This window comes from Hypomesus transpacificus, chromosome 14 (assembly GCF_021917145.1).
Source record: "Hypomesus transpacificus isolate Combined female chromosome 14, fHypTra1, whole genome shotgun sequence".
NCBI classification, from domain to species: domain Eukaryota; kingdom Metazoa; phylum Chordata; class Actinopteri; order Osmeriformes; family Osmeridae; genus Hypomesus; species Hypomesus transpacificus.
This window is the reverse complement of record NC_061073.1, coordinates 13714601-13737750: the sequence shown is the minus strand read 5'-3', so window position 1 is coordinate 13737750 and position 23150 is coordinate 13714601. Positions and strand designations below refer to the sequence as shown.

General features: G+C 39.9%; 3 protein-coding genes across 6 annotated transcripts; 2 read left to right on the top strand and 1 right to left on the bottom strand.

The window, feature by feature from the left end:
* The first annotated feature begins 13 nt into the window (after positions 1 to 13).
* Positions 14 to 3371, top strand: LOC124476451 (rab GDP dissociation inhibitor beta-like). Its single transcript, XM_047033599.1, has 11 exons — positions 14 to 250; positions 520 to 627; positions 734 to 833; positions 942 to 1076; positions 1168 to 1366; positions 1463 to 1594; positions 1680 to 1779; positions 1874 to 2045; positions 2150 to 2294; positions 2456 to 2510; positions 2704 to 3371. Exons 1-11 carry the CDS (start codon positions 206 to 208, stop codon positions 2857 to 2859), a joined length of 1347 nt encoding a protein of 448 aa, XP_046889555.1. The 5' UTR covers positions 14 to 205; the 3' UTR covers positions 2860 to 3371.
* tasor2 (transcription activation suppressor family member 2) lies at positions 3183 to 19107 on the bottom strand. 3 transcript variants are annotated; one of them, XM_047033594.1, is made up of 23 exons: positions 18079 to 19107; positions 17617 to 17765; positions 17411 to 17506; positions 17230 to 17302; positions 15526 to 15617; positions 15304 to 15441; positions 15005 to 15135; positions 14831 to 14847; positions 14627 to 14726; positions 14156 to 14250; positions 13950 to 14053; positions 13365 to 13437; positions 13144 to 13215; positions 10989 to 13022; positions 10000 to 10305; positions 9555 to 9870; positions 8817 to 9222; positions 4860 to 8708; positions 4648 to 4773; positions 4377 to 4530; positions 4182 to 4287; positions 3799 to 3980; positions 3183 to 3686 (listed from the first exon to the last, which is right to left on the bottom strand). In XM_047033594.1, exons 1-23 carry the CDS (start codon positions 18092 to 18094, stop codon positions 3586 to 3588), a joined length of 8736 nt encoding a protein of 2911 aa, XP_046889550.1. In that variant the 5' UTR covers positions 18095 to 19107; the 3' UTR covers positions 3183 to 3585. The 3 variants fall into 3 exon arrangements, with proteins under 3 accessions (XP_046889550.1, XP_046889548.1, XP_046889551.1); XM_047033592.1 differs by having other exon boundaries at positions 9555 to 10305; XM_047033595.1 differs by lacking the exon at positions 10000 to 10305 and having other exon boundaries at positions 18079 to 19106.
* On the top strand, positions 16451 to 22844 carry LOC124476453 (ankyrin repeat and SOCS box protein 13-like). Of its 2 annotated transcripts, none has more exons than XM_047033603.1 (6): positions 16451 to 17140; positions 21311 to 21510; positions 21648 to 21798; positions 21890 to 22024; positions 22142 to 22333; positions 22450 to 22844. In XM_047033603.1, the coding sequence occupies exons 1-6, from the start codon at positions 17113 to 17115 to the stop codon at positions 22602 to 22604; spliced, it is 861 nt and encodes a 286-aa protein (XP_046889559.1). In that variant the 5' UTR covers positions 16451 to 17112; the 3' UTR covers positions 22605 to 22844. The 2 variants fall into 2 exon arrangements, with proteins under 2 accessions (XP_046889559.1, XP_046889557.1); XM_047033601.1 differs by lacking the exon at positions 16451 to 17140 and adding an exon at positions 19219 to 20469.
* Positions 22845 to 23150: the final 306 nt, after the last annotated feature.

Sequence of the window (23150 nt, the reverse complement as noted above, 5' to 3'; positions counted from 1 at the left end):
AACGTCAGGCCATGGCGATGAATCCGGCTAAGCTACTTTGACAGCTAGCTGGCAACTTTTGGTTAGCTAGAAAGTTGCTAGCTTTCTACTCGTCTGTACATATTTATATATATACGAGAGACACGTGAGATAGGTACATTTCACTGACCACTAACGTAATTATTTCAGGAAGACAGGTATACTTTTGCAATCTTCACTCTACAACATGAATGAGGAATATGATGTAATCGTTCTCGGAACCGGCTTAACGGTGAGTAGCTAGCCAACCTAGCTAAGTCACGTCAGCAAGCTACCTGTTGGTGCTGAAAGAGCTCAAATAGCAATTTAGCTAGCAGTTCCAGTGCGTGATGCTGGTTTTAACTATCCTTTTCTTGAGCCAGAGGGCTCAACAAGCTTCAGGGCATTCACTAGCTGAGTAAATTTCATTTGTCAATCATAAGTGCTATTAGACGAAGCAACATGGTTAATCATTTAGAAAACTTAGAAACACAGTCATATGAGATGGTTTCTCTTTTCAAGGAATGCATCCTCTCAGGCATCATGTCTGTGAAAGGAAAGAAGGTTCTGCACATGGACCGAAACCCCTACTATGGAGCAGAGAGTGCCTCTATCACTCCATTGGAGGATGTAAGGATCATACACCATCTGCGTCTGTGATCCAACTATTTAGAGAAGGAAAATACATTTACTGTGTTTAAAATGTATAATCATTTTTTTGTCTCTTCTTTCCAAGCTATACAAGCGTTTCAGTCTTCCAGAAAGCCCCCCAGAGTCTATGGGAAGAGGGCGAGACTGGAGTGTGGATCTTATCCCAAAGTTCCTTATGGCAAATGGTAAGAATATATATTAACATTGGCAGCTTCAGTACTGGTGCATCAAAGGCTTGAAAAACTGTCAGGTTTGTGCATTTGCTGTAGCCTTTTTTTGTATACTTTACGCAGGTCAGCTGGTGCGGATGTTGCTGATCACTCAAGTGACACGTTATTTGGACTTTAAGGTGATCGAGGGTAGCTTTGTCTACAAGAAGGGCAGTATTTACAAAGTACCCGCCTCAGAAACAGAGGCTCTGGCTTCCAGTGAGTGTTATTGGTTTATTTGACTGAAGTTTTACAAATGCCTCCTATCATTAGATCATTAATGCATCTTTTATGTTTTATACACTCTAAGGTTTGATGGGACTGTTTGAAAAGAGGCGGTTCAGAAAGTTTGTGATCTTTGTTGCCAACTATAATGAGAATGATCCTAAGACAATGGAGGGTGTAGACCCTAACAAATCAACCATGCGTGATGTGTACAAGAAGTTTGATCTGGGTCAGGATGTCATCGACTTCACTGGACATGCTCTTGCTTTGTACAGAACAGATGAGTGAGTCACTTTGAAAATCAGCAAAACATACTTCCAACAAAATACATGCATATTCAATTAGAGATCATGTAATTGTTGAATATGTGTGTCTCACAGCTATTTGGATAAGCCATGCATAGACACAATCAACAGGATCAAGCTTTACACTGAGTCTTTGGCCAGATATGGCAAGAGTCCCTACTTGTACCCTCTGTATGGTCTTGGGGAACTGCCACAAGGTTTTGCCAGGTGATATACTTGTTCCTTCCCATTATTATGACCCCATACTTGAGTTCCCACCTGTTTCTGACATGATCAGTGTCAATGTCTCTAGGCTAAGCGCCATCTATGGAGGGACGTACATGCTGAACAAGCCTATAGAAGAGATTGTGATGGAGAATGGAAAGGTTGTGGGGGTCAAATCAGAGGGAGAGGTAAGATCACACAGATGGAGAAACTGAGACATTCATAAATTGTTGATTTTGAGAATGTTAATGCAAATTTAAAAGCACATTTCTGTGATTTTAGATTGCGCGCTGTAAGCAGCTCATCTGTGACCCCAGTTACATCATGGACAGAGTAAGCAAAATTGGCCAGGTGATCCGGGTCATCTGCATCATGAGCCATCCCATCAAGAATACTGGTGATGCAAATTCTTGTCAAATAATCATCCCTCAAAACCAGGTCAACAGGAAACATGGTGAGCCATACAAAAGTCTTAACATAACCATCACCTTAAGTGGAAAACAATTTACTTTTACATTGACCAGTGGATATTGATAAGTATTTCTAATCTTTTCACAGACATATATGTGTGCATGATCTCGTATGCACACAATGTGGCAGCACAGGGCAAATATGTGGCCATTATCAGCACCACAGTTGAGACCAACGACCCAGAAAAGGAGATCAAACCAGCAATGGATCTACTGGAGCCTGTAGAACAAAAGTATGCCATGCAGACCATTTTATCAACCCTGTATGGTGGTTTCCCTGGGATACGTAGCCAATAGAGGATATATTTGTCAAAGATAAATTGTAGAAGGTAATCAATCATTCTTCTTGCCGTACTTTGATGTGACCTGAACCTAACAAACCTTCTGTGTTTAGATTTGTGAGCATCAGCAATCAATATGAACCAACTGACATGGGAACAGACAGCCAGGTAAGTAACATTATCATCCATGGTGGTTTATAGCATAATAAAGTTCTTTAAAATAGATTTTTTTTTATACTGGAACATTAAAGTTATGTAGATGAAAATCTATATACACTACATTAAATATGTGTAACCTTTTCAAGTGTAACCTCTTGCAATAGTGATACATGACCTTACTCTTGACTTTCTGTGAATGCAGATTTTTGTGTCCCGTACATATGATGCAACAACCCACTTTGAGACCACCTGTGATGACATCAAGGATATTTATAAGCGGATGACAGGCACAGACTTTGATTTTGCAGAGATGGAACGCAAGAAGAACGATGTGTTTGGAGATGCAGTTGATCAGTAAACAAGACTAACACAATCAAGTTAATTAATTTATGTAGGGCTATTACGTTCAGTATGAAATGTATGGATTGATCTATCAGTATTTAAGAAAGAAAGTTGCACTCAGGTCAAGATGGCATGTTTAAATTTGTTGACAAACAGCTTGAAATGTATTACCTCTTAACTATTGACAACTATTGTCATTAACAAATGTGAATGTCATCTTAAGCTGCCAAAGAATTGATTTTGTTTGGGTGGTTGTAGACTTTCCTGGAAGTAAACTTGTTTTTAACTAGAGAAATGCATATATATTTGATGTAGGATGTACTGAGCCATAAACATGTCAACATTTAAAAAGTAGTTTATTTGTAAGAAGCTCTGTTAGCCCAATTTGGAGGTTTCCAGTTGGGCAAATAAAGTAACATCATAAAATAATGTTTTAACTATAAAATTCAGCCTTTTTCCAAATATACAGATTGAAATACTATGCATTGTCTGCTATGTAAAACCACACAAAATAAATATCTCCATTATATACAAGATGCCATCATTTCTTAAATGGCACAAAAAGTACAAAAGATTCAAGAAAGTTTCTAAGAAATGTAAGTCATATGACATTGGGGTGTCATTTAAAATAGAAATCGTATGTAAAAATTGTTTGATCAAGACTTGGTAATTTTTGGGTGGAAATCATGCAATCAGGCATCTGATCAATTTCACTCCCTGTGCACCCAACTTGTTCATGTTTTTATGAAATTGTGCATGAGTCAGTCTGTGAAATCAGCAGGAAAGAGTTTATATTCATTGTTAAGATGCCATGTTTAGCAAATGCATTGTCTGCCGTTGTGTCTGAAAAACAAAACAATCAGAATAATTAAGATTTTACCAAATTCTGTCAAAACAATGATCAATGGGGTTGGAGATGAGACTAAATTATAGAAAAGAAAGAGATATTTCTCACCAGTTATGAAAACAGGAAAACGGGCTTTTATATTCTGGACTTGCAGGCGAACTAAACACTGGAGGTAGTTGGGGCGCTCTTTTGAAATGACATCACACTCATGGTAAGGCAATACCTCCACCATTCCAGTTTCCTGGCAGAAATCCATGTATAGCTTCTTTTCTTGTGCCTCAGCACTTGACCTGCAGATGGAGCAATCACTCTGGAAATTAGCTCAATGTCGTTGAATGGAATCAGAATTTGGTTTATTCGCCATGCATGTTACACAAACACGGAAGGCAGGAAGGGGCAGACAATAAACATATGGATCTTTAATTAAGTACAAAAGTACAATGGAGGAATAGGAGTTATGCAAGTGTCTAAATTCTCAACTATAAGCCTACCGTGCATGCTCTCTTAGCAAACGGCTGTCTCTGTAGTGTAACATCCATTTCCACTTTCCTTTCTTACTCATCTCCTCTAAGAAATGTGCCATTTTTTTCATGTTGCCTGAAAGTAAGGTGACCCAAAATCACAAATAGGTAACATTCAATTTGATAAACTGGTCAGAATGATAATAGTCAGACCCAAATCCTTACAAAGACTGAGGACCTCCAGCGCAGTTCCTTCAAACACTACAAATCCACCTTTGCTGAACAGTTCCTGATGGGTGAGGTTGACAATGTCATCTGGCCGGTCAATACCAGCAAACAATACACCAGGTGACTTCTTCAGCTCCAGCAAGTGAGGGACCTGAGGGACAACACATTGAGTCTCTCATTACATTTCATGATGAGCCTTCAAAATAAAAGCTACTGCAATTGTTGGGTTTCACCTTAACTACTACATTAACATTGTCTGCTCCCATACCTCACAAATGTGATCGGCAATATCTTCATTTCTTATGATGATGATTAAAGGTGATGAGGGAACATCCTCATTAAGGAAGAACTGAGGTGGTCCTACCTCATAGTGGCCCTCTGACTCCAATAGCTCCTGTAGGTGAAAAGGAGTTTAAAAGTACATAATCCATGTTATTGTACTTTCAAAACAAGTTATACTATGATGTTTTTCACTCTAACCTTGGTCTCTCTGAAGAAGGTATCTGTTGATGTCACCAGCATAAAGAACCTGAACTTGATCTTACAGGACTGTCTTACGACAGAATTCAGTTTGTCATGCAGGCTGTCATACAGATCTCTTTTTATCTGGCCACAGAAGTCTATGTTGTTGCAAGGTCTGGTATTGGATGAATTGATGTCTTCTACATGCTTCTCTGGTTTGGATGGGTGTTTTTTGCCAGCACAAACATCATCCATCATGGCACTGTATAACTTGGCACATTCCACAGCCATGTCCGAGACCTTGGAATGTGCTGCTTCATCACCGTTTGCACAGTATAATTTCTGAAGATGCAAAGAGGTTTCTCCATCTGTTGTGTCAGTCATACCACACCTTTCAGGCATTGCCACTTTAATCTTTTGTTTCATAAGTGATGGAAGTGCCTCACAATGCTCCTCTGGGCTATCCACATCTTTCAGGCTAGAGAAGCACACAGTCACAGGGCTGCCACCGGAAGAACATTCTGACTTGTGGTGCCTCAAGCTACTGCTGTAACTAGTAGCCTTGTCGTGGCAGTTACCCCTCCTTTTGCCTTTCAGTATCTGGTTCATCTTTTCTGAGAAGATAAGACACTCTTTGTCCATAGAGGATTGGGTGAGATCAGGTTGAGTCCAGTTCCCAGCTAATTCTGCCAGAGAACAATTAGAGCCCTTAATGTTTGTATTTATAATTGTTCTGGTGTGCATGTTTATTGAGGGACTCACAATCGGTTTGTCATTGGTGACCCTGTTTTCACTGTGATCCAAAGCTGCAACTAAGGATGACTTTCTCATGTTGTAATTGTCATCATTCTCATCAAGCCAACTTTTGACAAGCGTCCTTCTCTCTTCAGCATGGCAATACTGATACCAGTCCTTTTGTGTTTGGGATGTATTTATGTCTGTTTTTACTAATTTTGTGGAGGATGAACTGGCTCTGCTGGAATGCAAAACCTTATCATATTCCTGTTTGTCCCACTCTTGATACTGAGAAGAGGATTCTCTGTCTACAGATTTTGCTTTACTGAAGTTTAATGTCCTAACAATGTGTTGCTCTTTGGGTAGCCATTCTGCCTCTTGGATGAATTCAGTTTCATCTTGAACTCCCTCAAATTCCTCCTTTTCATCCATTTCCTCTGAGACTCCAGTGGAGATGTCACTCTGTATTCTCATATCAGTAGCTAATAGTGTACTAGTACTGAGAACAGTAGTGTTTAGGTAGGCAGGTTCTGCACTGAAGACATCTGGAGTCAGAGTGTAGTCAATTTGTTCAATGACAACGTTTTCTGCTCTGTTTTCCTCACTCGTAGAGGGTTTTACAGCCATCACTGGTCGCTGGCTGCTTGGGCGGGGTTCATTAGATTTCTGAGTTTGAGGGTAATAAGAAGACTTTGAGGTTCCTTCTGTGGAAAGACTGTGCTGTTTTCCCAGTGGGATTACACATGTATTGGTTTTGTCTGAATGGCATTTAGTAAATCCTTTTTTGTCAATTGTGTTGTTAAGATGGGGTTTAAGGTTTAATGGTATTGCAAAACTTGGAGTTGGGTTAATGGAGAAGGATTTGATGGGGGCTTGTTTTGAAGAAAGGTGGTTTTCTAGATCATTGGGTTCGTTAAGGCTGTCTGTAGGTTTATGTATCTCTTTCTCCACAAGGTGAGGAATTCCAGAAGTAAGTTCATTAAAATATTCTTTCTCTAGAGCAAGACCACTATGGAGGTTACAAATGCTGTTACCATTAGAATTTGTCAACTGAATAGTATTCCCAGGCTGACTGTCCTCAGAAGTTGTGTGATCCAATGGTAATTCATCTTGTGTCGGTGTTGAGCTTCTTCTTATTCCTGAGTTTGGGTGTTTGATAAATGGATATAGTGTTGATGGAGTTAAGACACTCAAACTCCCAGGCCAAGGGCTGGCATCGTAGGGCATTTCATCCACAGTTGGAGTTTGGCATCTCTCCTTTGCAGCCATTTGGAGGTTGTTGTAAAACACTTCATCTGCAACCAAATTTGTTTCAAAACCCTCTGTCTGTGGGGTGTACTCACTTGAAAAACTAGCTCCAATTAGTGGTATTTCTACCCGATGTCTCCCAATTTCATCCATCTCATTTGATGAATGTGATACCTTTGTTTCCAAGAATTTAAAGTCCTTTCCATTCATTGGAGTTTTGATATGACCTTGCACACGGTTTGATGGGTCATCTTGTAGATGTAAAACTTCAGACGGTGTGATATCCATGCAAGAGTCTTCTGAAGTCTCTGGTTTTGAGGCATCCATCTTCGATTCCAATCTAACCACCAGTTCTGGAATACCCATCGATGAATCAACACTGACCTCTTCATTTGTGACATCTGCAATGGAATCTACTTCATACTGTAGTATCATCTTATCATCTTGCACAGCCCTGGACGTCTCATTTTGTGGATGCGAGACCTTGGAGTGTGTGATGTCCTCTCTTGAATCTACTACATCATTGTCTGTAATACCCTTCATGGAATTCTCTACTCCTAGCATTGGTATTTCTATCTGGCAATGCACTGCATCTTCAGAAAGCTGGAGCCCTTGATGACTTTGAGCTGCATTAATATCAAACATTCCCTTACTCTGTACTAACATGTTTTCCTGATCTGTACAATTACCATTTCCATAATTAAGAGCAAACTCGTTAACTTGACCTATGGTTTCTCCACAAAGCAAATTCAAATGGCTGCCTGTGACTGGCTTTGACTCGCCTACTAAAAGGTTGTCTCTATCAAAGGCGGTAGCAGTCTCATTATTAGGTAGAACCACACCTTTAAATTTAGCCCCTTCAAGAATCTCTGATGGAGCTTTGGGTACAAGTACATCATCACTATGTTCCATTGGTAGTCCATCACCTATGGCCCCATTACCAGCCTGCACTAATGAACTTCGTTTACAATGCACGCGCAGTGACTTATCTTTTGAATCAGTTACACATTGAACTGCAAATGGTGACTCAAACGCTAACTCCTTATATACCACTGTTGGTAAAGTAGGTATACAATCAATTCCATCACCCGCATCAGCAGATTTTGTTCTAGAAGTGTTCTTTTCATATAGCTCAGGAAGAACATTTCCTCTGTGATCACTGCCATTGCAGACCAGTGGTCGGCCCTCTGCTTTTGAAACAATTCTATTCAGCATTTCAATTTCAAACTCGTCTTTAGAAAGTATTCCATCAGGCACTGGTTGATAAGCTTGACCATTTGAAAGATTTTCCTCCTGCACAATGGGAGCCTTATCAATGGAATCCTTCCCGACATTCAAACCTGGTTGTGGTTCAGAACTCAAATGTACTTTATAATCAGGCCCCATTTCCTTTTTTGTAGGGGTATCCACATCCATGAGTGATGGGTCGTCTTCTGCCGAATCATTCTTTTTAAGATCTTGTTTTTGCATGTCCTCAATGTGACCTCCATCTCTGGATTTATTCACCTCAGTTTGGGCCTCACCTTCGCAACTCTCCTCCACTTCTGTGCAAGCCATTGTTTTGGAAGAATTGTGACTTTCAACTTGCACCATTGTAACTTGAGGTAAGATCTGTTCTCCATCACAATTCCTCTCGGATTCTCGAGAGTTACATATGTAGTCGCCCTCTAAAATCCTCTCAACTCTGTTGGTCTCTGGCATGTCTTCAAGATGAATGCACATAGTTCCTTTTGTGTCACATGAAATACTGCATAATCCATCATGTTTTGAAGATTTTAAGTCTGAATCTTCTAGAATTACATCCTTTTTTAAGGGAATGTTGCTTCTTTCTGCATCATCTGAATGGCATTCTTTGTCTTGTCCATCCACAATTTCACTGCAACTCTGGAATTAGAAACAATACAAGATAAAAACTTACAGCTAACACAAAAATGTATAATGAGAGCTAAAGACAAACCTTTAACAGTTTTGTAATATGCGTTTTCTGCTTACTGGTAAATTGTGTCCATCTTCACTGTCTTTGAAAGCCATAGGCAAGCCCTCTCTGCTGTTGTTTCCGTCCACCACTTCAGTGTTTTTTGTTGAAAGGTCCAATACCTTAATTTCAAGGTTTAATTGAAGTGGTTCTTTTGGAGCCCCTTTACTAAGGTCCAAAAGATCAGAATCTGACGTCCTGCTAGAGACTCCTAACTCAGAAGAACTGGTTTTGATCTTAGAGGAAACATCGTCTGAAACTGTTTCATGAAGCGTTTCAGCACAACTTCTTTCTACACAATATGCATGACTTGGGTCTATGTGAAAGAACCTAGAAGTTGACTTGCTGTAAAACAGACCAATCCACATGTGGATAATGAGTTGGATCTGCTCATTAGTATCCTTGATGTTGAAATCCCAGGCACTATAATAAATGGGGATGAGATGCAGAGAGAAAAATGCAGTCAACCAACAAGTCATGCATTACAACAGTCAAATGCTTTGTATTTTCTACACCAGAATTTATATATTGGTAATACAGTAACTAAGTAAAGTAAGTTCATTTATGCCAAGCCTACCAACCATTGTCATTTACAAAAATACTGTATCATACAAGGAATGTGGCTACTTCTCCAAATTGAAAAATATAAACGAAACTATTGAGAAACAAAACATATTTTGTATCTGACAGAACTTAAGACAAGTTTCTGTGACACAATGTTCACAGATGCACATAATTTACAGTAAGGTACATACCCATGAAGGGCTCTTATGACTGTTTTATCCTTAAGGTCATTAGTAAACTTGCTGTCAAGACTGAAGTCATAGTTTTCCTTCCACCGCCTCGTCACTTGAAGAGAGCCATCTTTTTCAGTAAAGCTACGTGAGCGCCGGAGTTTTCTCCTGCGCAACAAGCTTTTGTTGAGGTTTTGTTGAGACTTGTTAAGTTCATCTCTGGTGTTATCCTGACGTAAGAACGCAAATAGTGCTTGAGTTCCATCACCAAAGATATCCTTGTGATGTTGCTGGAGTCCCTCGGTCCTGGAAAGAGCGGGGACTTGGAGGAAAGCACCTGACAAACCCAATAGAGAGGAGGATGGGGGCAATGAGTAAGAATGCTCTGTAGAAATTAAGACAACCACCTCCTCTATTTCCTTGACAACTTTTGGCAGCAGGGACTCGGCAGGGAGGCAAGGTTTACCAGCGGAAGGTCTTAGCATATCATGAAGAAGTGACTGTGGCTTAGGAGAACTAGCACTGTATGTCTCCAAACTTGGACCAAGCAATGGATCTGGCAGTGGCAAGACTTTGTCATTACTGCCACAGAGGGCCAAATCAGCAAGTAACGTCAGGGCGTCTGTGGGCGGGTCTGCACTATTCACCACCTCCTGCAGACAATGGCCCTTACTGACTGAACAACTCCTAGAAACTGGTGGTAGTTCTGGAGATTTAGTTTTTTCTAGTCTTTCACTGGCAAAAGAAGCTGGAGTGTGAAAATGCAACCACCCTGTAGAGACAAAACAGAACAGAGACAGAGAAATTGCATGAAATATAGTTGCACAAAAAGACGAAAAGTACATGTGGCACAAAAAAGTTTTGAAGCAGACTCCAGTGCACATGTAAGCATTTATCGGCTTGTCTGGAAGTAAAATGTTATATTTGTTTTCTGTAGATACTACTTAATTCAGCCTAAGCCAGCGAAACAAAGCAGGTATAGAAGTGCAGGCAAAAAATTACACGTTAAAGCATACATTCTTGTTGTTGTATCTATCAGGAGTGTTGCAGAAGTTGAAGAAGCAGCAGTATATGGCTGTACCATAGGAGGAGTTCCCACCCTCCTCCGCCATACTACCCATTAGCAGTTAAAATAATAAGAGCCCACAAAGCTTTTCTGGAGGGCCAGGGTTACATCAGCATCCTTCTTCAACATTCCCAGTAAGTGCATAAAACAAGCTGCACTTTGAAGCAAAGAATTATGGAATGCCCTTTAAAACAAACATCAGCGTTGTGCTTGCAGTTGAGAAGGAGAAAGATAAGGAATCAATTTATTTTATACTTTTCCCAAATTGATCATCCACGACTGCAATGATCACACACTTGAAATGAATAGTATGGTTAACAGACATAGTTTCAGTTGAGGGAACATGCAAATCATAAATATAAATAAAGTTACAACTTGTAAAGGCTTACATTTTTTCCTGATTGTCTCAGTGGACACACCCCGCTTCTGAAGGGGTCTCATTCGTCCCATTGTAGGGGAAGTTGGGAAAGAGCTAGGCGAAGGCTGAGGCATTTTGTCTGACTTTCCTTTAGGTGTAGTCGGATCCACTTTTCTTAAAGAGCCTTTTCTCAACTGAGAATCACTTTTTGGAGTTTTCTGTGTATCATCCCTTAACGCCTTGGGCGCCAAACCTAATGCCCTTGCCAAGTCTGGGTCTAAAGGCTTCGTCTGAGTGACTTCAACAGTGCCCACATCCAGGGTGAGTTTGTCCAATTCACTCATATTTACATTTTCCAAAGTTTCTGTGCCTTTGTCAATCTTGCTCTTTTTTGGCAAAGGTTCAGTGGTCAACGATGTTGAATCCTGATTTTGGTCAACAGGCTGAGGAGGTTTCCCTTTCCCCCCTCTTGACAGAACTTTCTTTAACTTGCTGAAGGATAATGCAACAAATTCCCGCTTTTTTGTTCCTTTATCGTTGGAAAGAGAAGCAGGGGGTTCTATGGCAAGCGAAGTTGTGCAGTTGACCTGTGTCAGGATGACCTTGGATGAATTGTCCTTAGCATCTGAATTCCTGTTAAGTAAATCAGTATCATCATTAAGCGCTTTATTCTCAGAGTGTACCACACTGCAGTCAGAATTTGGGGAATTCTGTTCTCCATCCGTAGTCTCTGTGATTGATCTCTTTCTCCTTATCATCTCCAAAGCAGAGCTATAGCTTTTCACCTGTACCAAAGCTTCAACCATCCTTTCACCAATACATTCTTCATGAGGTTTCCGTCTCCTCCTATCTCCCAGTGACTGTGTATCCTTAGAAACATCTTCTGAACCATGCGGAACAAAGATTCTTCCACATTTGGTTGTGATAGCCTTTAAGTCCCACCGTTCTGTTTTCCTTTTCAGCGGGTGGGAAAGCACAACATTCTCTTCCGTTTCAGGTTCTTTATATTGAACTATCTGTGCAGAAGACCTTAACACCCTCTTAGTTAATTTTCCATCTTGATTTCCTTGAGACTGTAAACCACCTTGAACCTTACGGCGGCGTCTTGGAAGTTTCCTCCAGTCAACTTTCAATTGTGGGGTGGTCTCTGGGAGTTCAGAAATGATTTTTTTCACTGCAAATTTTCCATTAGAGGAATTGTTATGCTCCACTTGTAATTTGTTATTTGGAAAGCTACAGACCTGGAGTTCTAACTGACCGGCCCTGGAGTTTGCCAATGCAGCATTCTGCATGTCACATTTTTCCTCCTCAGGGAAAACAGGGATAGTTCTTTGAGCTGAGGTAACACTAGCCACCAATCCTGTAGAGATGTCATCAGATGTTAGTGAAGCTGAGGCCTCTGTTACCTCTGTGAGACGGTCTGCTGTTAAATATACTGCGGTGGCTGGTTCATGCAAGTCTTTGGCTAATACTGCAAGCTGGGAAAGAGCGGATTGTTCAGACACCACTGAATTAATGTCTTTCCTTATATTTTCTAGGCCTGTTTCACTTGCATCTCTACACATCTGTGTGTAAGCATAGACAGGGATCTCTCCACCTGACTGTCCCTCTGTGCCACAACTCGCTGGAGTTCTAGGGCCTCCCTCTGGAGAAGACAGACAGTAGTAAACATCGTCATCTTGCTCATCTCCTCGTTCCTCTCGTCCAGCTGCCAAAAGCTCTGTAGCCTTGGAAACAGACAGCTGAAAGGGGTTTGGCCGGTTCAAGTATGACTGAAGACGTTGAAATGCCTTGTCTGTCCACACCGGGGAGGAGTACAAATATTTGAGAGCATCCGGAACATCATACTGATCTGGAAAGAAACTGGCCTCCCTGGATGGACTGACTTCCAGCCCTGGGTGTATAAGAGCAGCATAATTCTGAATATGTTGCTCCATTACTTCACACAACTCCTCCTTTTGATCCAGGAGACACTTATCCACCTCAGTCTCAGCATAGCTCAAGGCTGGCAAGACCAGAAGGACTTCTGGTGAAAGGCAGGGCTTTGTCTGACAGATCTTGGTGTCTGTGACAACAACAAAAAAAGAAGTGTTAACCAAAAACATTTAACAACAAATTTCAAAGCATACAATTCATAGGAATTTCTCTATCCAAGTAAATACACACAATCATAACCTTTCTATTACCTCTTTGTATAGCTCTAGAGTCTGGGAACACAAACATTCCTTGCAGTACCTCTGGAGTATTGGACCCAGCGTCTTAAAATATAAAATAAGTCATTTCAATGCAATTAACCTTGACTGTACATGAGAAATACTGTACGCCCATTTTGCAAGCAACTTGTTTTAATGTCACCATGATACTACTTTCATTTTCCCTAGTATGTTATACTGCATTTATGTTTTACCTTCATAGGTGAGGAACTGTGAGGAATGTAACAGTATAAGAAAACCACCGTCGTTCAGTTGTACTGTGAGAGCCTGTAGATGGTAAAAACAACATTTAGTAAAATTTAGTTTCTGTCTTATACAGTATTTCATGATTTATGATTCAACTTGTGCTGAACATACAGCACTGAGGGTTGGATGTGTTTATGCATACACTTTGCCAACATTTTGAGTACTAAACACCTAATAATATTAAATGTATGGTAGGAATAATTCAAACCAAACAGCAAAGTGATCACAAACCCACCAAACATTGTTTTTATTGCTTGAAGTGTATGTATGTTATGTATTCCGAGTAATGTTGCAGGACCCAGAAATCCAGAGCCTTCCAATCCCTCCCAGAATCAGGGACAGCTACCCAAGCCGCCACAAGGCCAAGTTTTGAATGACATATACGGAAGATGTGATCCAGATCAAGACTGGATTATGTGATCTAACCTGATTTCAGAATCCTTCTTATCTTTTAAACAACCCATTTTCAAGATTTGATACAATCCGAAATCAGATTAATTCTGAACAACTGGGCCCTGGTCTAGGATGCATACCAGGTCTTTAACCTTGAGCTCCAGTGTGAGCAGAGAAAGAGAGGAGTCTTCAGCCTCAGAGGGAACCAACTGGTACAAACTGCAGCACATACCATCCAAAGAAACTGGTAGACAAAACAAAAAAGATTATCCTTTTGCACTGAGAACAACATATGTTGAAATGTCCTTCTCATGGCGTCAAGTGAAAAATGTTAACATGCCCACACCTTCACCAGTAAAACAGGTTTCAAACACAGCCTTTGGTAGAAACATCTTTAGATCCACCATGGCAATGGCTCTGCTAGCTTCCACAACTGTTGGCCTGGAATTCAACAATTGGACAAAATCATGGGCAGAAATCCCAGGGGGAGTGGGGGAGACACAACCCCCAATCCTGAGACATCTTGCTGTAAACATAACTATGTAATTTCAGAATTAATAATATGCAACGAAGGAAGCTGATTGTAGACACATAAGTATTTTTAAGTTTAACTATGTGATACAGCAGAACTTTAGGTGTCGCCGTCACCCATCCCCCCCACCCCCCCTACTGCTCTTAATAAAATGTAATTGTTCCCACCAAGTTGATATCAGATTTTCACCCTGAAATAATAATCATGAAAATATTAAAATGAATGGTGCCAAGTTTTCCTGCGAAACAAGTTGTAAAGACAGTGAAACATTAATAACAAACTTACAGTTTTGCTGGTATTAAGGCTCCAGTGCTGGACTTCAAACCCACATGATAGACCTTGGACCTAATTTGTAGCTGACCCTTCCATGGGTAGTAGTTGAATACTGTTAAAATGAGTCACAAAATTAGTAAACTATTACTACGGTATTGCAAGGTTTGGTTACACCTGTAAATGGTTAGCAGACAAATTACTCAATTAAATGCTCACCTGCTTTCCCCTCCTCACTAGAAAATAGAGACAAAAACGCATTTTAAATAACACTGATATTTCCCCGCGCATAGCCACAATTGTTTAATGTTAAGGAATGGTATAGGTCTTTATTTTCTTTGATACTATTTTCTGTAGAACCTTCAACATTTTTGGACAATGTTTTTACCGTACCTTTTCTCTTGAGGTTCTACGGTGGTTGCTTTGGTATCCCCGTAGGAGAAAGATACAATAGCAAAGGGGCAGGCATGGCTGGGAGACCGGGCTGTTGCGTTTCCACCATCCAGAAGCTCATACATGTAATACTGCAAGGCCAACACAATCATGCTCACCCTACAGTACACACTAATCATCATGGAGGCTTGTTTGTGTTGTTAACATGTGATTTGAATAACTCACATAACAGTCTGTGGGAACATGGTAGATTGAACAAAGCAATACTAAGTATTGAAGGAGTAAGTACTCAGACTCACCTGGCTTCGCTCAAATGCCAGGAAGGAACTGGTGTTAGCAGATACATTATCAAGCTGCTCTGACACATGGCAGTCATATCCCACAGTTGGAGAAGTGAAGTTCTGAGTATAGTTCTCTGTTACCTTATTGATTCTGCCCTGTCATGTGAGAAAGAGCTAATTAAATGTGCCCTAGCAGTAATTACATTTCTTTGATGTAGATTTCAGTCAGTATTTCAATACCTTGGTCAGCCGAATTATGGCAATGTAGCCAGATTTCCCCTGGTACCAGCGGTTGAGGTCCAGGCAATCTGAATACTTAGATACGTACACACCTGAGTTGACAAAAAAACAATTCCATGAGTGGACACTTCCTCCTACTTGGTGATACAGTGGTTGGGTGTAATTCAACAGAAAAATTGGTCTGTGGATTATCTTGAGTATTGATCATGTTATGCTTTTTAATTAATATTATACTTATTTTTTATTTGTGTTTTTTATTTTATTTTATCAATAATAACTTATAATATATCTACAATAAGTCATGTTTACTGTTCAGTACATTGATAATTCATTTTGGATAGTAAAGTTTACTGTTTAATATTCTGCTGCCTTTACATATCTTTGATTAACTTTATTTTTGCAATGATCCCTCAAATGTTGTCAAATATGGCATATATACATGGCCGCGGGAACTAGGGGTGCTGGAGCACCCCCTGATAGCACGAGAATTTCAAGTGATATGACTTAAAAATCCACCACCGTGGCACAGCTCCGCAGTAGCGGACTGGCCACCAGGAGCACCGGGAGAAGAATAACGATGGAAAACCAGGCTAAGAAACCTAGGGTGGGGCTGAAAAATTAAGAGACAAAGAAATCACCTTCACTAGACAAGGTTTTACCAATTGAAAAACAGCTATATTTATTTTACATAAAGCTCAACTATTTTGCGCTCAAATAAAGGCCAAAAATGTTGGCTTGCTATGCGCGCTCACATTAACGATAGAACTCCCAAACTTGCATCACATCGAAGACAGAATATGCTTGCATTAGCAGGGCAGCTGTGGTGGTGTATATGGGGGCCAGTTCTGGTGGGCCGGTATATATACACACACAGGTTAATAATGTGTATATATGTGTGTAATATATATATATATATATATATGTTAAGAATATCAATTCTTTACTCCCTAATATTGGTATTGGCCTCAAAGATCCAGTCGGGCTGTAAAGTCTGCAAAGTTAGGTGTTGAGAAAGAACTGGAAAAACTTGTTGCTGCACCTTCAAGTATGACAAGTCATTCACCTTCTTAGGATTTTCTCAGAAAAACTTGACACTTAACTAAACAACTAGACATAAAGACTTCTCACAAGGACTTTGGCCTTAATGTATTACACCACAACACAGTTTTCAATCTGGGCCTGGACTTTTGACCAAAAGTAGACATACACCTAGTTACCACCCAACGCTCTCTCACCTGTTGTAGTTGGTCAACATTTACCTTAGAGGTACACTCCAACATTTATTAAAGCTGTGGCCATTATTTAAAATACATTGACAAGGTTTTCATTCAAATTCAAGTTCAAACCACCACCCAAACCAATGTATTCCAAGCTATGGATAGTTATAATGAGACTGATCCTGATGTCAAAGTGCTACTGTATAAGGAACCACTCTTTATACACAGGCACATGTTTGGTAAGCAAACACTAAAGAGTAATGATTCAATGTGCAGTCAGACAATGGTCCTTCCACTTTCTCTTTGCACATGAATCTGAAACACTTTTCAAGTTTCACTTTCAAAAGTAAAAGGGCATTGGTCATGAAGCATGAATGCACCAACACTCCTTACAATTGGTAAGTAATCAATTTTTTTATTCATCTACCAACTGAAACATGAAGTGGTTTAGCCACCTGTTTTATTGATCTTAAAACGTGTCACATACCCTTAGAAGGATCACCAAGTGTTGAGCAAGTGCTGTGTCCAGCTACAACACCAACTTCTGCCAATGTAATAGCCTTTCCAACAAAAGATCATACATTCATACAATTAAATCTGAAACACTGGTTTAGGATACTCTTTCATAACAGTCACATGCTGTAATGTAGCTTTATTTGTCTACATACCATGGTTTTATCCTCAAACAGCAAGAAGCCAAAAGACTCCTCCAGTTCCTCTTCTGAGTAACAGATGTTTCTTCTCTTTGTGCGAAAGGCCTCATACTGTCAAAGGGGAAAGTAACTATTCAATATTGCTTCATTGTAAATGTTTTATCAATTGATTAAAAGGCCACTAACAAAAACAGGACTATTGTCGATTATTTCATACTAACCCGTTTCTGCAATGTGGTATTTTTAACCAAGAAGGCAGATGTGTATCTAAAAGACTGTTGGGACTCCTCATAAATGTAGGACTTTTGCAGTGGAGGCAAAATGTTCTTGTCAAATACCTCCGAACCTGCGACCAAAGGTTCCAGAAAACCTATTGGTAGAGGCGAAAAAGATCAGTGTTTTTAGGGTCCCCAAATGGCTTTTCTCAAGCAACTTAACAAGTTTAGACTAAACGTTTTGCTTAAAAATATATGCTTGTTTCACAGCAGATTCAGATTTTGGGCTACGTAGGCTAGTTTCAAGTCTGAATTGCATAGCGCGTTGTGTGACGATATATGTTCAAATAGGCTACATAGAGCACACAAGTATGGTTCAAATAGAATAATGCTTATAGCCTGTGAAATCTAGACGATACCAATAAAAAATACGAAATTAACCCTAACCTAACACTTTTCTTTCGTCACCTTTCTCAATTTCCATGGTTGAAAACGTATACAATCAGATAGTTTCCTCTTGATAGTAGATTTTTTACAGCGAGGGCCTCCATGAAACATCCAAATTCTTTAATCTTGACGATTCCTGGGTAAATATCGACGTTCCAAATGAGCTCAGAATATTCCACTCCAAGTCACTACACAACAGGTAGTCAGAGGCAACCAGGAAGTGGCCTAAACCAGTTTACCAAAATAAGACTAACATTTGCCATTATAAACTACAGAAAAAACGGACATTAGTTTGTTTGACTATTTTAAATCAAAACAACTGCATAAACAATGCTTAAATATAGGCTAGTCAAATGTGTGGTAGAGCTTCTCGCATGGAGTCAGAAAAAGAAACAGAAACTTTGTTCGTCTCGCTTCCATTTTGAGACTAGTTCAGTTGCCTAACCTATACGCAAGTTGGACAACCGTCAGACGTAAGCACAAAGTTTGAACAAGAAACACTGGGTTTTGTTAAAGGCTATACAATTGTTAAACAATTTTAAAAGCAAATTCATTTATATGGTTGGCTAGATATATTTTATTTATTTGAGCCTAATCAATTAGTTACGAATAGTCTCTCAGAAAGAAGCTGATAGGCTAAAGAAAGCAACCTTGACAGAGCCTACCCGACATGCAACCTGGCAACCTCAACGTAGCCTACATCTGCTAACCGGATTCTACAAGCATATATGAAAGATGAAAGTAACAAAGATGAATTGATCAAAATTGAGGTTATGTATAAGGGCATGTGGATTGAAAATGGAGGAGATGAAAATGCTGGTGAAAAAAATAGTTGGGAAGTTCGGATCATTTTACTGACTTGGTTTTTTGAATCTCGTTCAGTAAAGTGAACGAATCTTTTTTCGAGTCATACGTTCATTTCATTTCAACCTAGTCACGCGAGAGTGAATGAGGTAAACGCATGCTTTCTGTTTCATCTTCTGAGCCAATGCAAGTCACGTGAAAAATGATCCAAAGACTGCTAGCCTACCCGAAAGAAGGAACGAATCGTACCAATCGAACATTCTTGCTCCACGACATCCATTCTGAAGAAATATACCCCAGCTATGATTACCCAAAGGAAATTGTTTAGCAGGTTCAAAGTATTTCACATGTATGGCAAGCCGTTTTAACCGTTATTTCTAAAAACGTACTAATTACTATTTTGAAGTTACTAGTAGCCTACTTATTATTTAGTTACTAGTAACTATTACAATAGTTACTATTCCAGTGTTACTAGTTACTATTCATTAGATACTAGTAACTATTCTTTAGTTACTATCTATTCCCTTTTGACTAATAACCTTCCATTACATACTCTTACCTATTTTTTTGTTAACTAATCCAATAAGTATCTATTCCCGTTTTACTCATGGCAGGCTGGTTGTATACCTTCTTGCCATGAAATGCACCCCTTGGTCCCCTCAGTGTACAGTAAGAATAATTTGATGCTGGGATATATAGAACAGATGATTGAGGGGGGTGCATTTCAAGGCTTGTTGTATACCTTACGAAATGCACCCCTTGCTAACTCTGACTAGGAAAGGGTTACATGGCTGAAACTTACTCTGGTTACTCATATTAGTCCCCTCAGTGTACAGTAAGAATCATTTGATGCTGGGATATATAGAACAGATGATAGAGGGGGGTGCATTTCATGGCAGGCTTGTTGTATACCTTCTTGCCATGAAATGCACCCCTTGCTAACTCTGAAAAGGAAAGTGTTACACGCCTGAAACGTACTGTGGTTGCAGGTACTAGTCCCATCTTGTGAAACGCACACACTCACCAAACTCACTAATGTAGGTAATCCCCAAATAGAAAGGAAGCCTTTGTGACATTAAGGTTTTTATGTAATAAACCAGCCTAACAATGATTTAGACCAAAACAATAATAAATTAAATAACATTTGAATGGAAGGATTTTTTCAGTGTTATCAAATTTCGGTTGTGTAAAAACATGGATCTTGTCATCTTGAGACTATGTATTTATGTGATCATGCTGATCTAATCAAGTTATTTTTAGTTTGCTGAGAAAATCATAATGGGAGAGGCAATAAACATCAAGACCACGAATAAGGCAGTGAACATCTGATGGCACAACACGTAACTGAGCTTGCTCTGCTCAGCCTGGGATACGCTAAATCGAAGTAGGCCTACGTAACTTCACCGGGAGTAGTGGCCTAAACGCAAATTCCGGACTACATATCCCACATTTCTCGAATGGGATCCTCAAGATTTTGGTCATGCAGCTCTGCTAGCAGTATTTACGTTTTGAAATGCTTCTGTTCATTAAATGAATTGCGGTAAAACAATTTAGGCTATTGCTCAATGGAGATTACTCGAGCTAGACCGTCGCTGTTTGGAGATATTGGTGAGTTTATTCCTCCAACAATATAAATCAAGAGTTCGGTTTGACTGATGAAATTACCCTGAGACGAAAATAATGTGAGAGTTAGAAATAATGGCATTTTTAAGAGATTGTTTTTAGGCTGTGACATTGTGTGTCAATAGACGGCGATTTTGAGAATAACATCTTTAGACAAATTTGGCATGTAGCTGCCTGGCTAAGCTTGTTAGCAGTCTTAATAGAGCCTGTTACTATTTTGTGTCTGTGTCTCGCCAGTGGGTGAACGTTATGCAATACATTGCTAGCTTGTATCCTCTTGCATAGCAAACAGTCATACAGACCTACCGTGATTTAGTATTTAGGCGACAGTAAGCTACCATTTAAATGTTTTCGAAAGGAAAAACAAATGAATTGTCTTTTAAAATAACATCAAATTGATCAGGAATACAGTGTATACTGGACATAGACATAACTGACCATTATAATGTGTTTTTTAAAAGGAACATCTGCATAGGCGTTCAAAAGCCCATTATCAGCAACCATCAGTCTTCTATTTGAAATACTAATTGATCATTTATAAAATAACTATATTATCACAGCAGAAACGGTGTAAGCTATATATTATAAGACATGGCATGCAATTATGGTTTGTTACTGTAGTTCCTATTGCTGCTGTAGTGTGTAGACTATTCATGAAATGTCACCATTGTGGTCCAGGCCAGGCTAACTTGTGTGAAAATGGTCACTTATTACAAATTCACCAACAGTAAACCAGGGTAGATAATTATTTATCTTACGGCTCTGTTAGTGCTTGATGCTTTGCTGGCCAGTCACCATTTGATTCTCCACTTTCCCCTGTCTGCAGCTCATGGTCTTGGGTTCTGGACTGAGCGGTCTGCAGTGCATGAGGCAGCTGCAGAGGGCAGAGTGCTCCAGCTCCAGCAGCTGATCCAAGCTGGAGCTGCGGTCAACATTGTGGCTGTGGACTCTATCACTCCCCTCCATGAGGCCTGCATACAGGGCCAGACCCAGTGTGTCCGATTGTTGCTGGATGCTGGTGCCAAGGTACGTCTGCATCAGAACATAATTAGTGACACTGGTTCTCTCAGTGTGAGATACTTGAATTTTGAGTGAGGAACGAGAGTTCAGAATTAGATGTTAAATAGATTGATTAACAGCCACAGTTGTCATGGATGTCACAGGTGGATGCACGCAACATAGACGGCAGCACTCCACTCTGTGATGCCTGTGCAGCTGGCAGCCTGGAGTGTATAAAACTGCTGTTGGAACATGGAGCAACAGTCAACCCTCAAATGTTCACCTTCTCACCACTTCATGAGGCCTGCATGGGAGGTAATGTTGTTTGATGACAACATTTAGCAGCAACACTTATCACCACACTCTAACCTGTAATAGGTGTATGTATGTTGTTTGTGTACAACAGGCAATTCAGATTGTGTTCAGCTTATGATTGATGAGGGGGCACACATGGAGGCTATTGACTGCCACTTTGGAACACCACTACACGTCGCATGTGCCAGGCAAGACTATGATAGCGCCAAGGTGCTTCTCAATGCAGGTATAGGGTCTTCATGCTTTGCTTAGTTCATATAAAAACCTAAATGCACAGCCTTTTTTGAATAACTTTCTGAAGGTCTAAATGAATAGGTCCTTTTCAATGTTTTCTTTTTCCAAGGTGCAAATGTGAATGCTGCCAAGCGACATGAGACTGCACTCCATCACGCGGCCAAAGTAAATAACATTTACCTGATTGAGTTGCTGGTAGAGTTTGGAGCGCATGTGTATTCCAGGGACAACCTGGGCAAAAAGCCCATCCACTACACCAGTCAAAGGTCTCCCTCCAATCTCTGCCTTGAGTTCTATGAGAGTGAGTTAATGCATTCTATCCCTTTACATTAATTAGACTCACTGATTGTTGTGTACCCAGTCTGTTGCACTGTATTTCTTAAGCCTTCCGTATCATATGTTCTCCCCTTTCCTCAGACACTCCCCTCAGTTTACAGCAAATGAGCAGGGTGGCTCTCAGAATGGCTCTGGGCACGAGAGCTCTGGACGTCGTGTCCCAACTGGGGTTGCCCAATCGGATGATTAGTTTCCTTTCCTACACACCTCCCACTGTGGAATACTACTACTTATAATACATCTCCCTTAATCTTCATCTCCCCATGAAGGACGTTAGGTTAAAATGTCCCGACTGCTGCTAATGGCTAAACATGGATACAGTAGAAGCGAGTAGTTGGGATATTTTTCAGCACTGTCATGGTCACCATAAACAATTGCTCTCAATTCAGCCAACTACTGTTACACCAGTCAGGTGATGGGATGCAAATGTATGACAGCAGATAAGGAGATAGATCTGTAGCCCCCGACAGGGCTAAATATTGCTAGACTAAATATTGCTACTGCACCAAACTGTAGAAAATGTTTTTTAGTCTAACAAGTTTATATTCATATTATCATGTTGTGAGGAAAACAACTTATATTTGGTTTATTAAGCCTGTTTTGCAGAAATTTATAGAAACCTCAAGTCAACCAAGCAAGTTTAAGTTTTGGACTGTAATTATTTGTAAATATTGAAAGTGATTTATTTTGATTAATATGTATATGTTCATTATGTAAATAATACAAACTATTGTAATTACTTACTCTAAATGTACAAAACAAAAACTAGTTTGGGATATTGT

Bases quoted from the DNA above. Each gene is read 5' to 3' on its own strand.
- LOC124476451 (XM_047033599.1), top strand. From the start codon at position 206: ATGAATGAGGAATATGATGTAATCGTTCTCGGAACCGGCTTAACG. The intron at 2,046-2,149 runs GTGAGCCATACA...ATCTTTTCACAG, and splicing joins CCAGGTCAACAGGAAACATG to ACATATATGTGTGCATGATC. The intron at 2,295-2,455 runs GTATGCCATGCA...TTCTGTGTTTAG, and splicing joins CTGGAGCCTGTAGAACAAAA to ATTTGTGAGCATCAGCAATC.
- tasor2 (XM_047033592.1), bottom strand. The intron at 17,507-17,616 runs GTTAGTATGAAA...CCCCTTTGACAG, and splicing joins ATACCACATTGCAGAAACGG to TATGAGGCCTTTCGCACAAA. The intron at 14,251-14,626 runs GTAAGTTTGTTA...GTTGAATTCCAG, and splicing joins GCCTTAATACCAGCAAAACT to GCCAACAGTTGTGGAAGCTA.
- LOC124476453 (XM_047033601.1), top strand. From the start codon at position 20,427: ATGGAGATTACTCGAGCTAGACCGTCGCTGTTTGGAGATATTG. The intron at 21,799-21,889 runs GTAATGTTGTTT...TGTGTACAACAG, and splicing joins TCATGAGGCCTGCATGGGAG to GCAATTCAGATTGTGTTCAG. The intron at 22,334-22,449 runs GTGAGTTAATGC...CCCTTTCCTCAG, and splicing joins CTGCCTTGAGTTCTATGAGA to ACACTCCCCTCAGTTTACAG.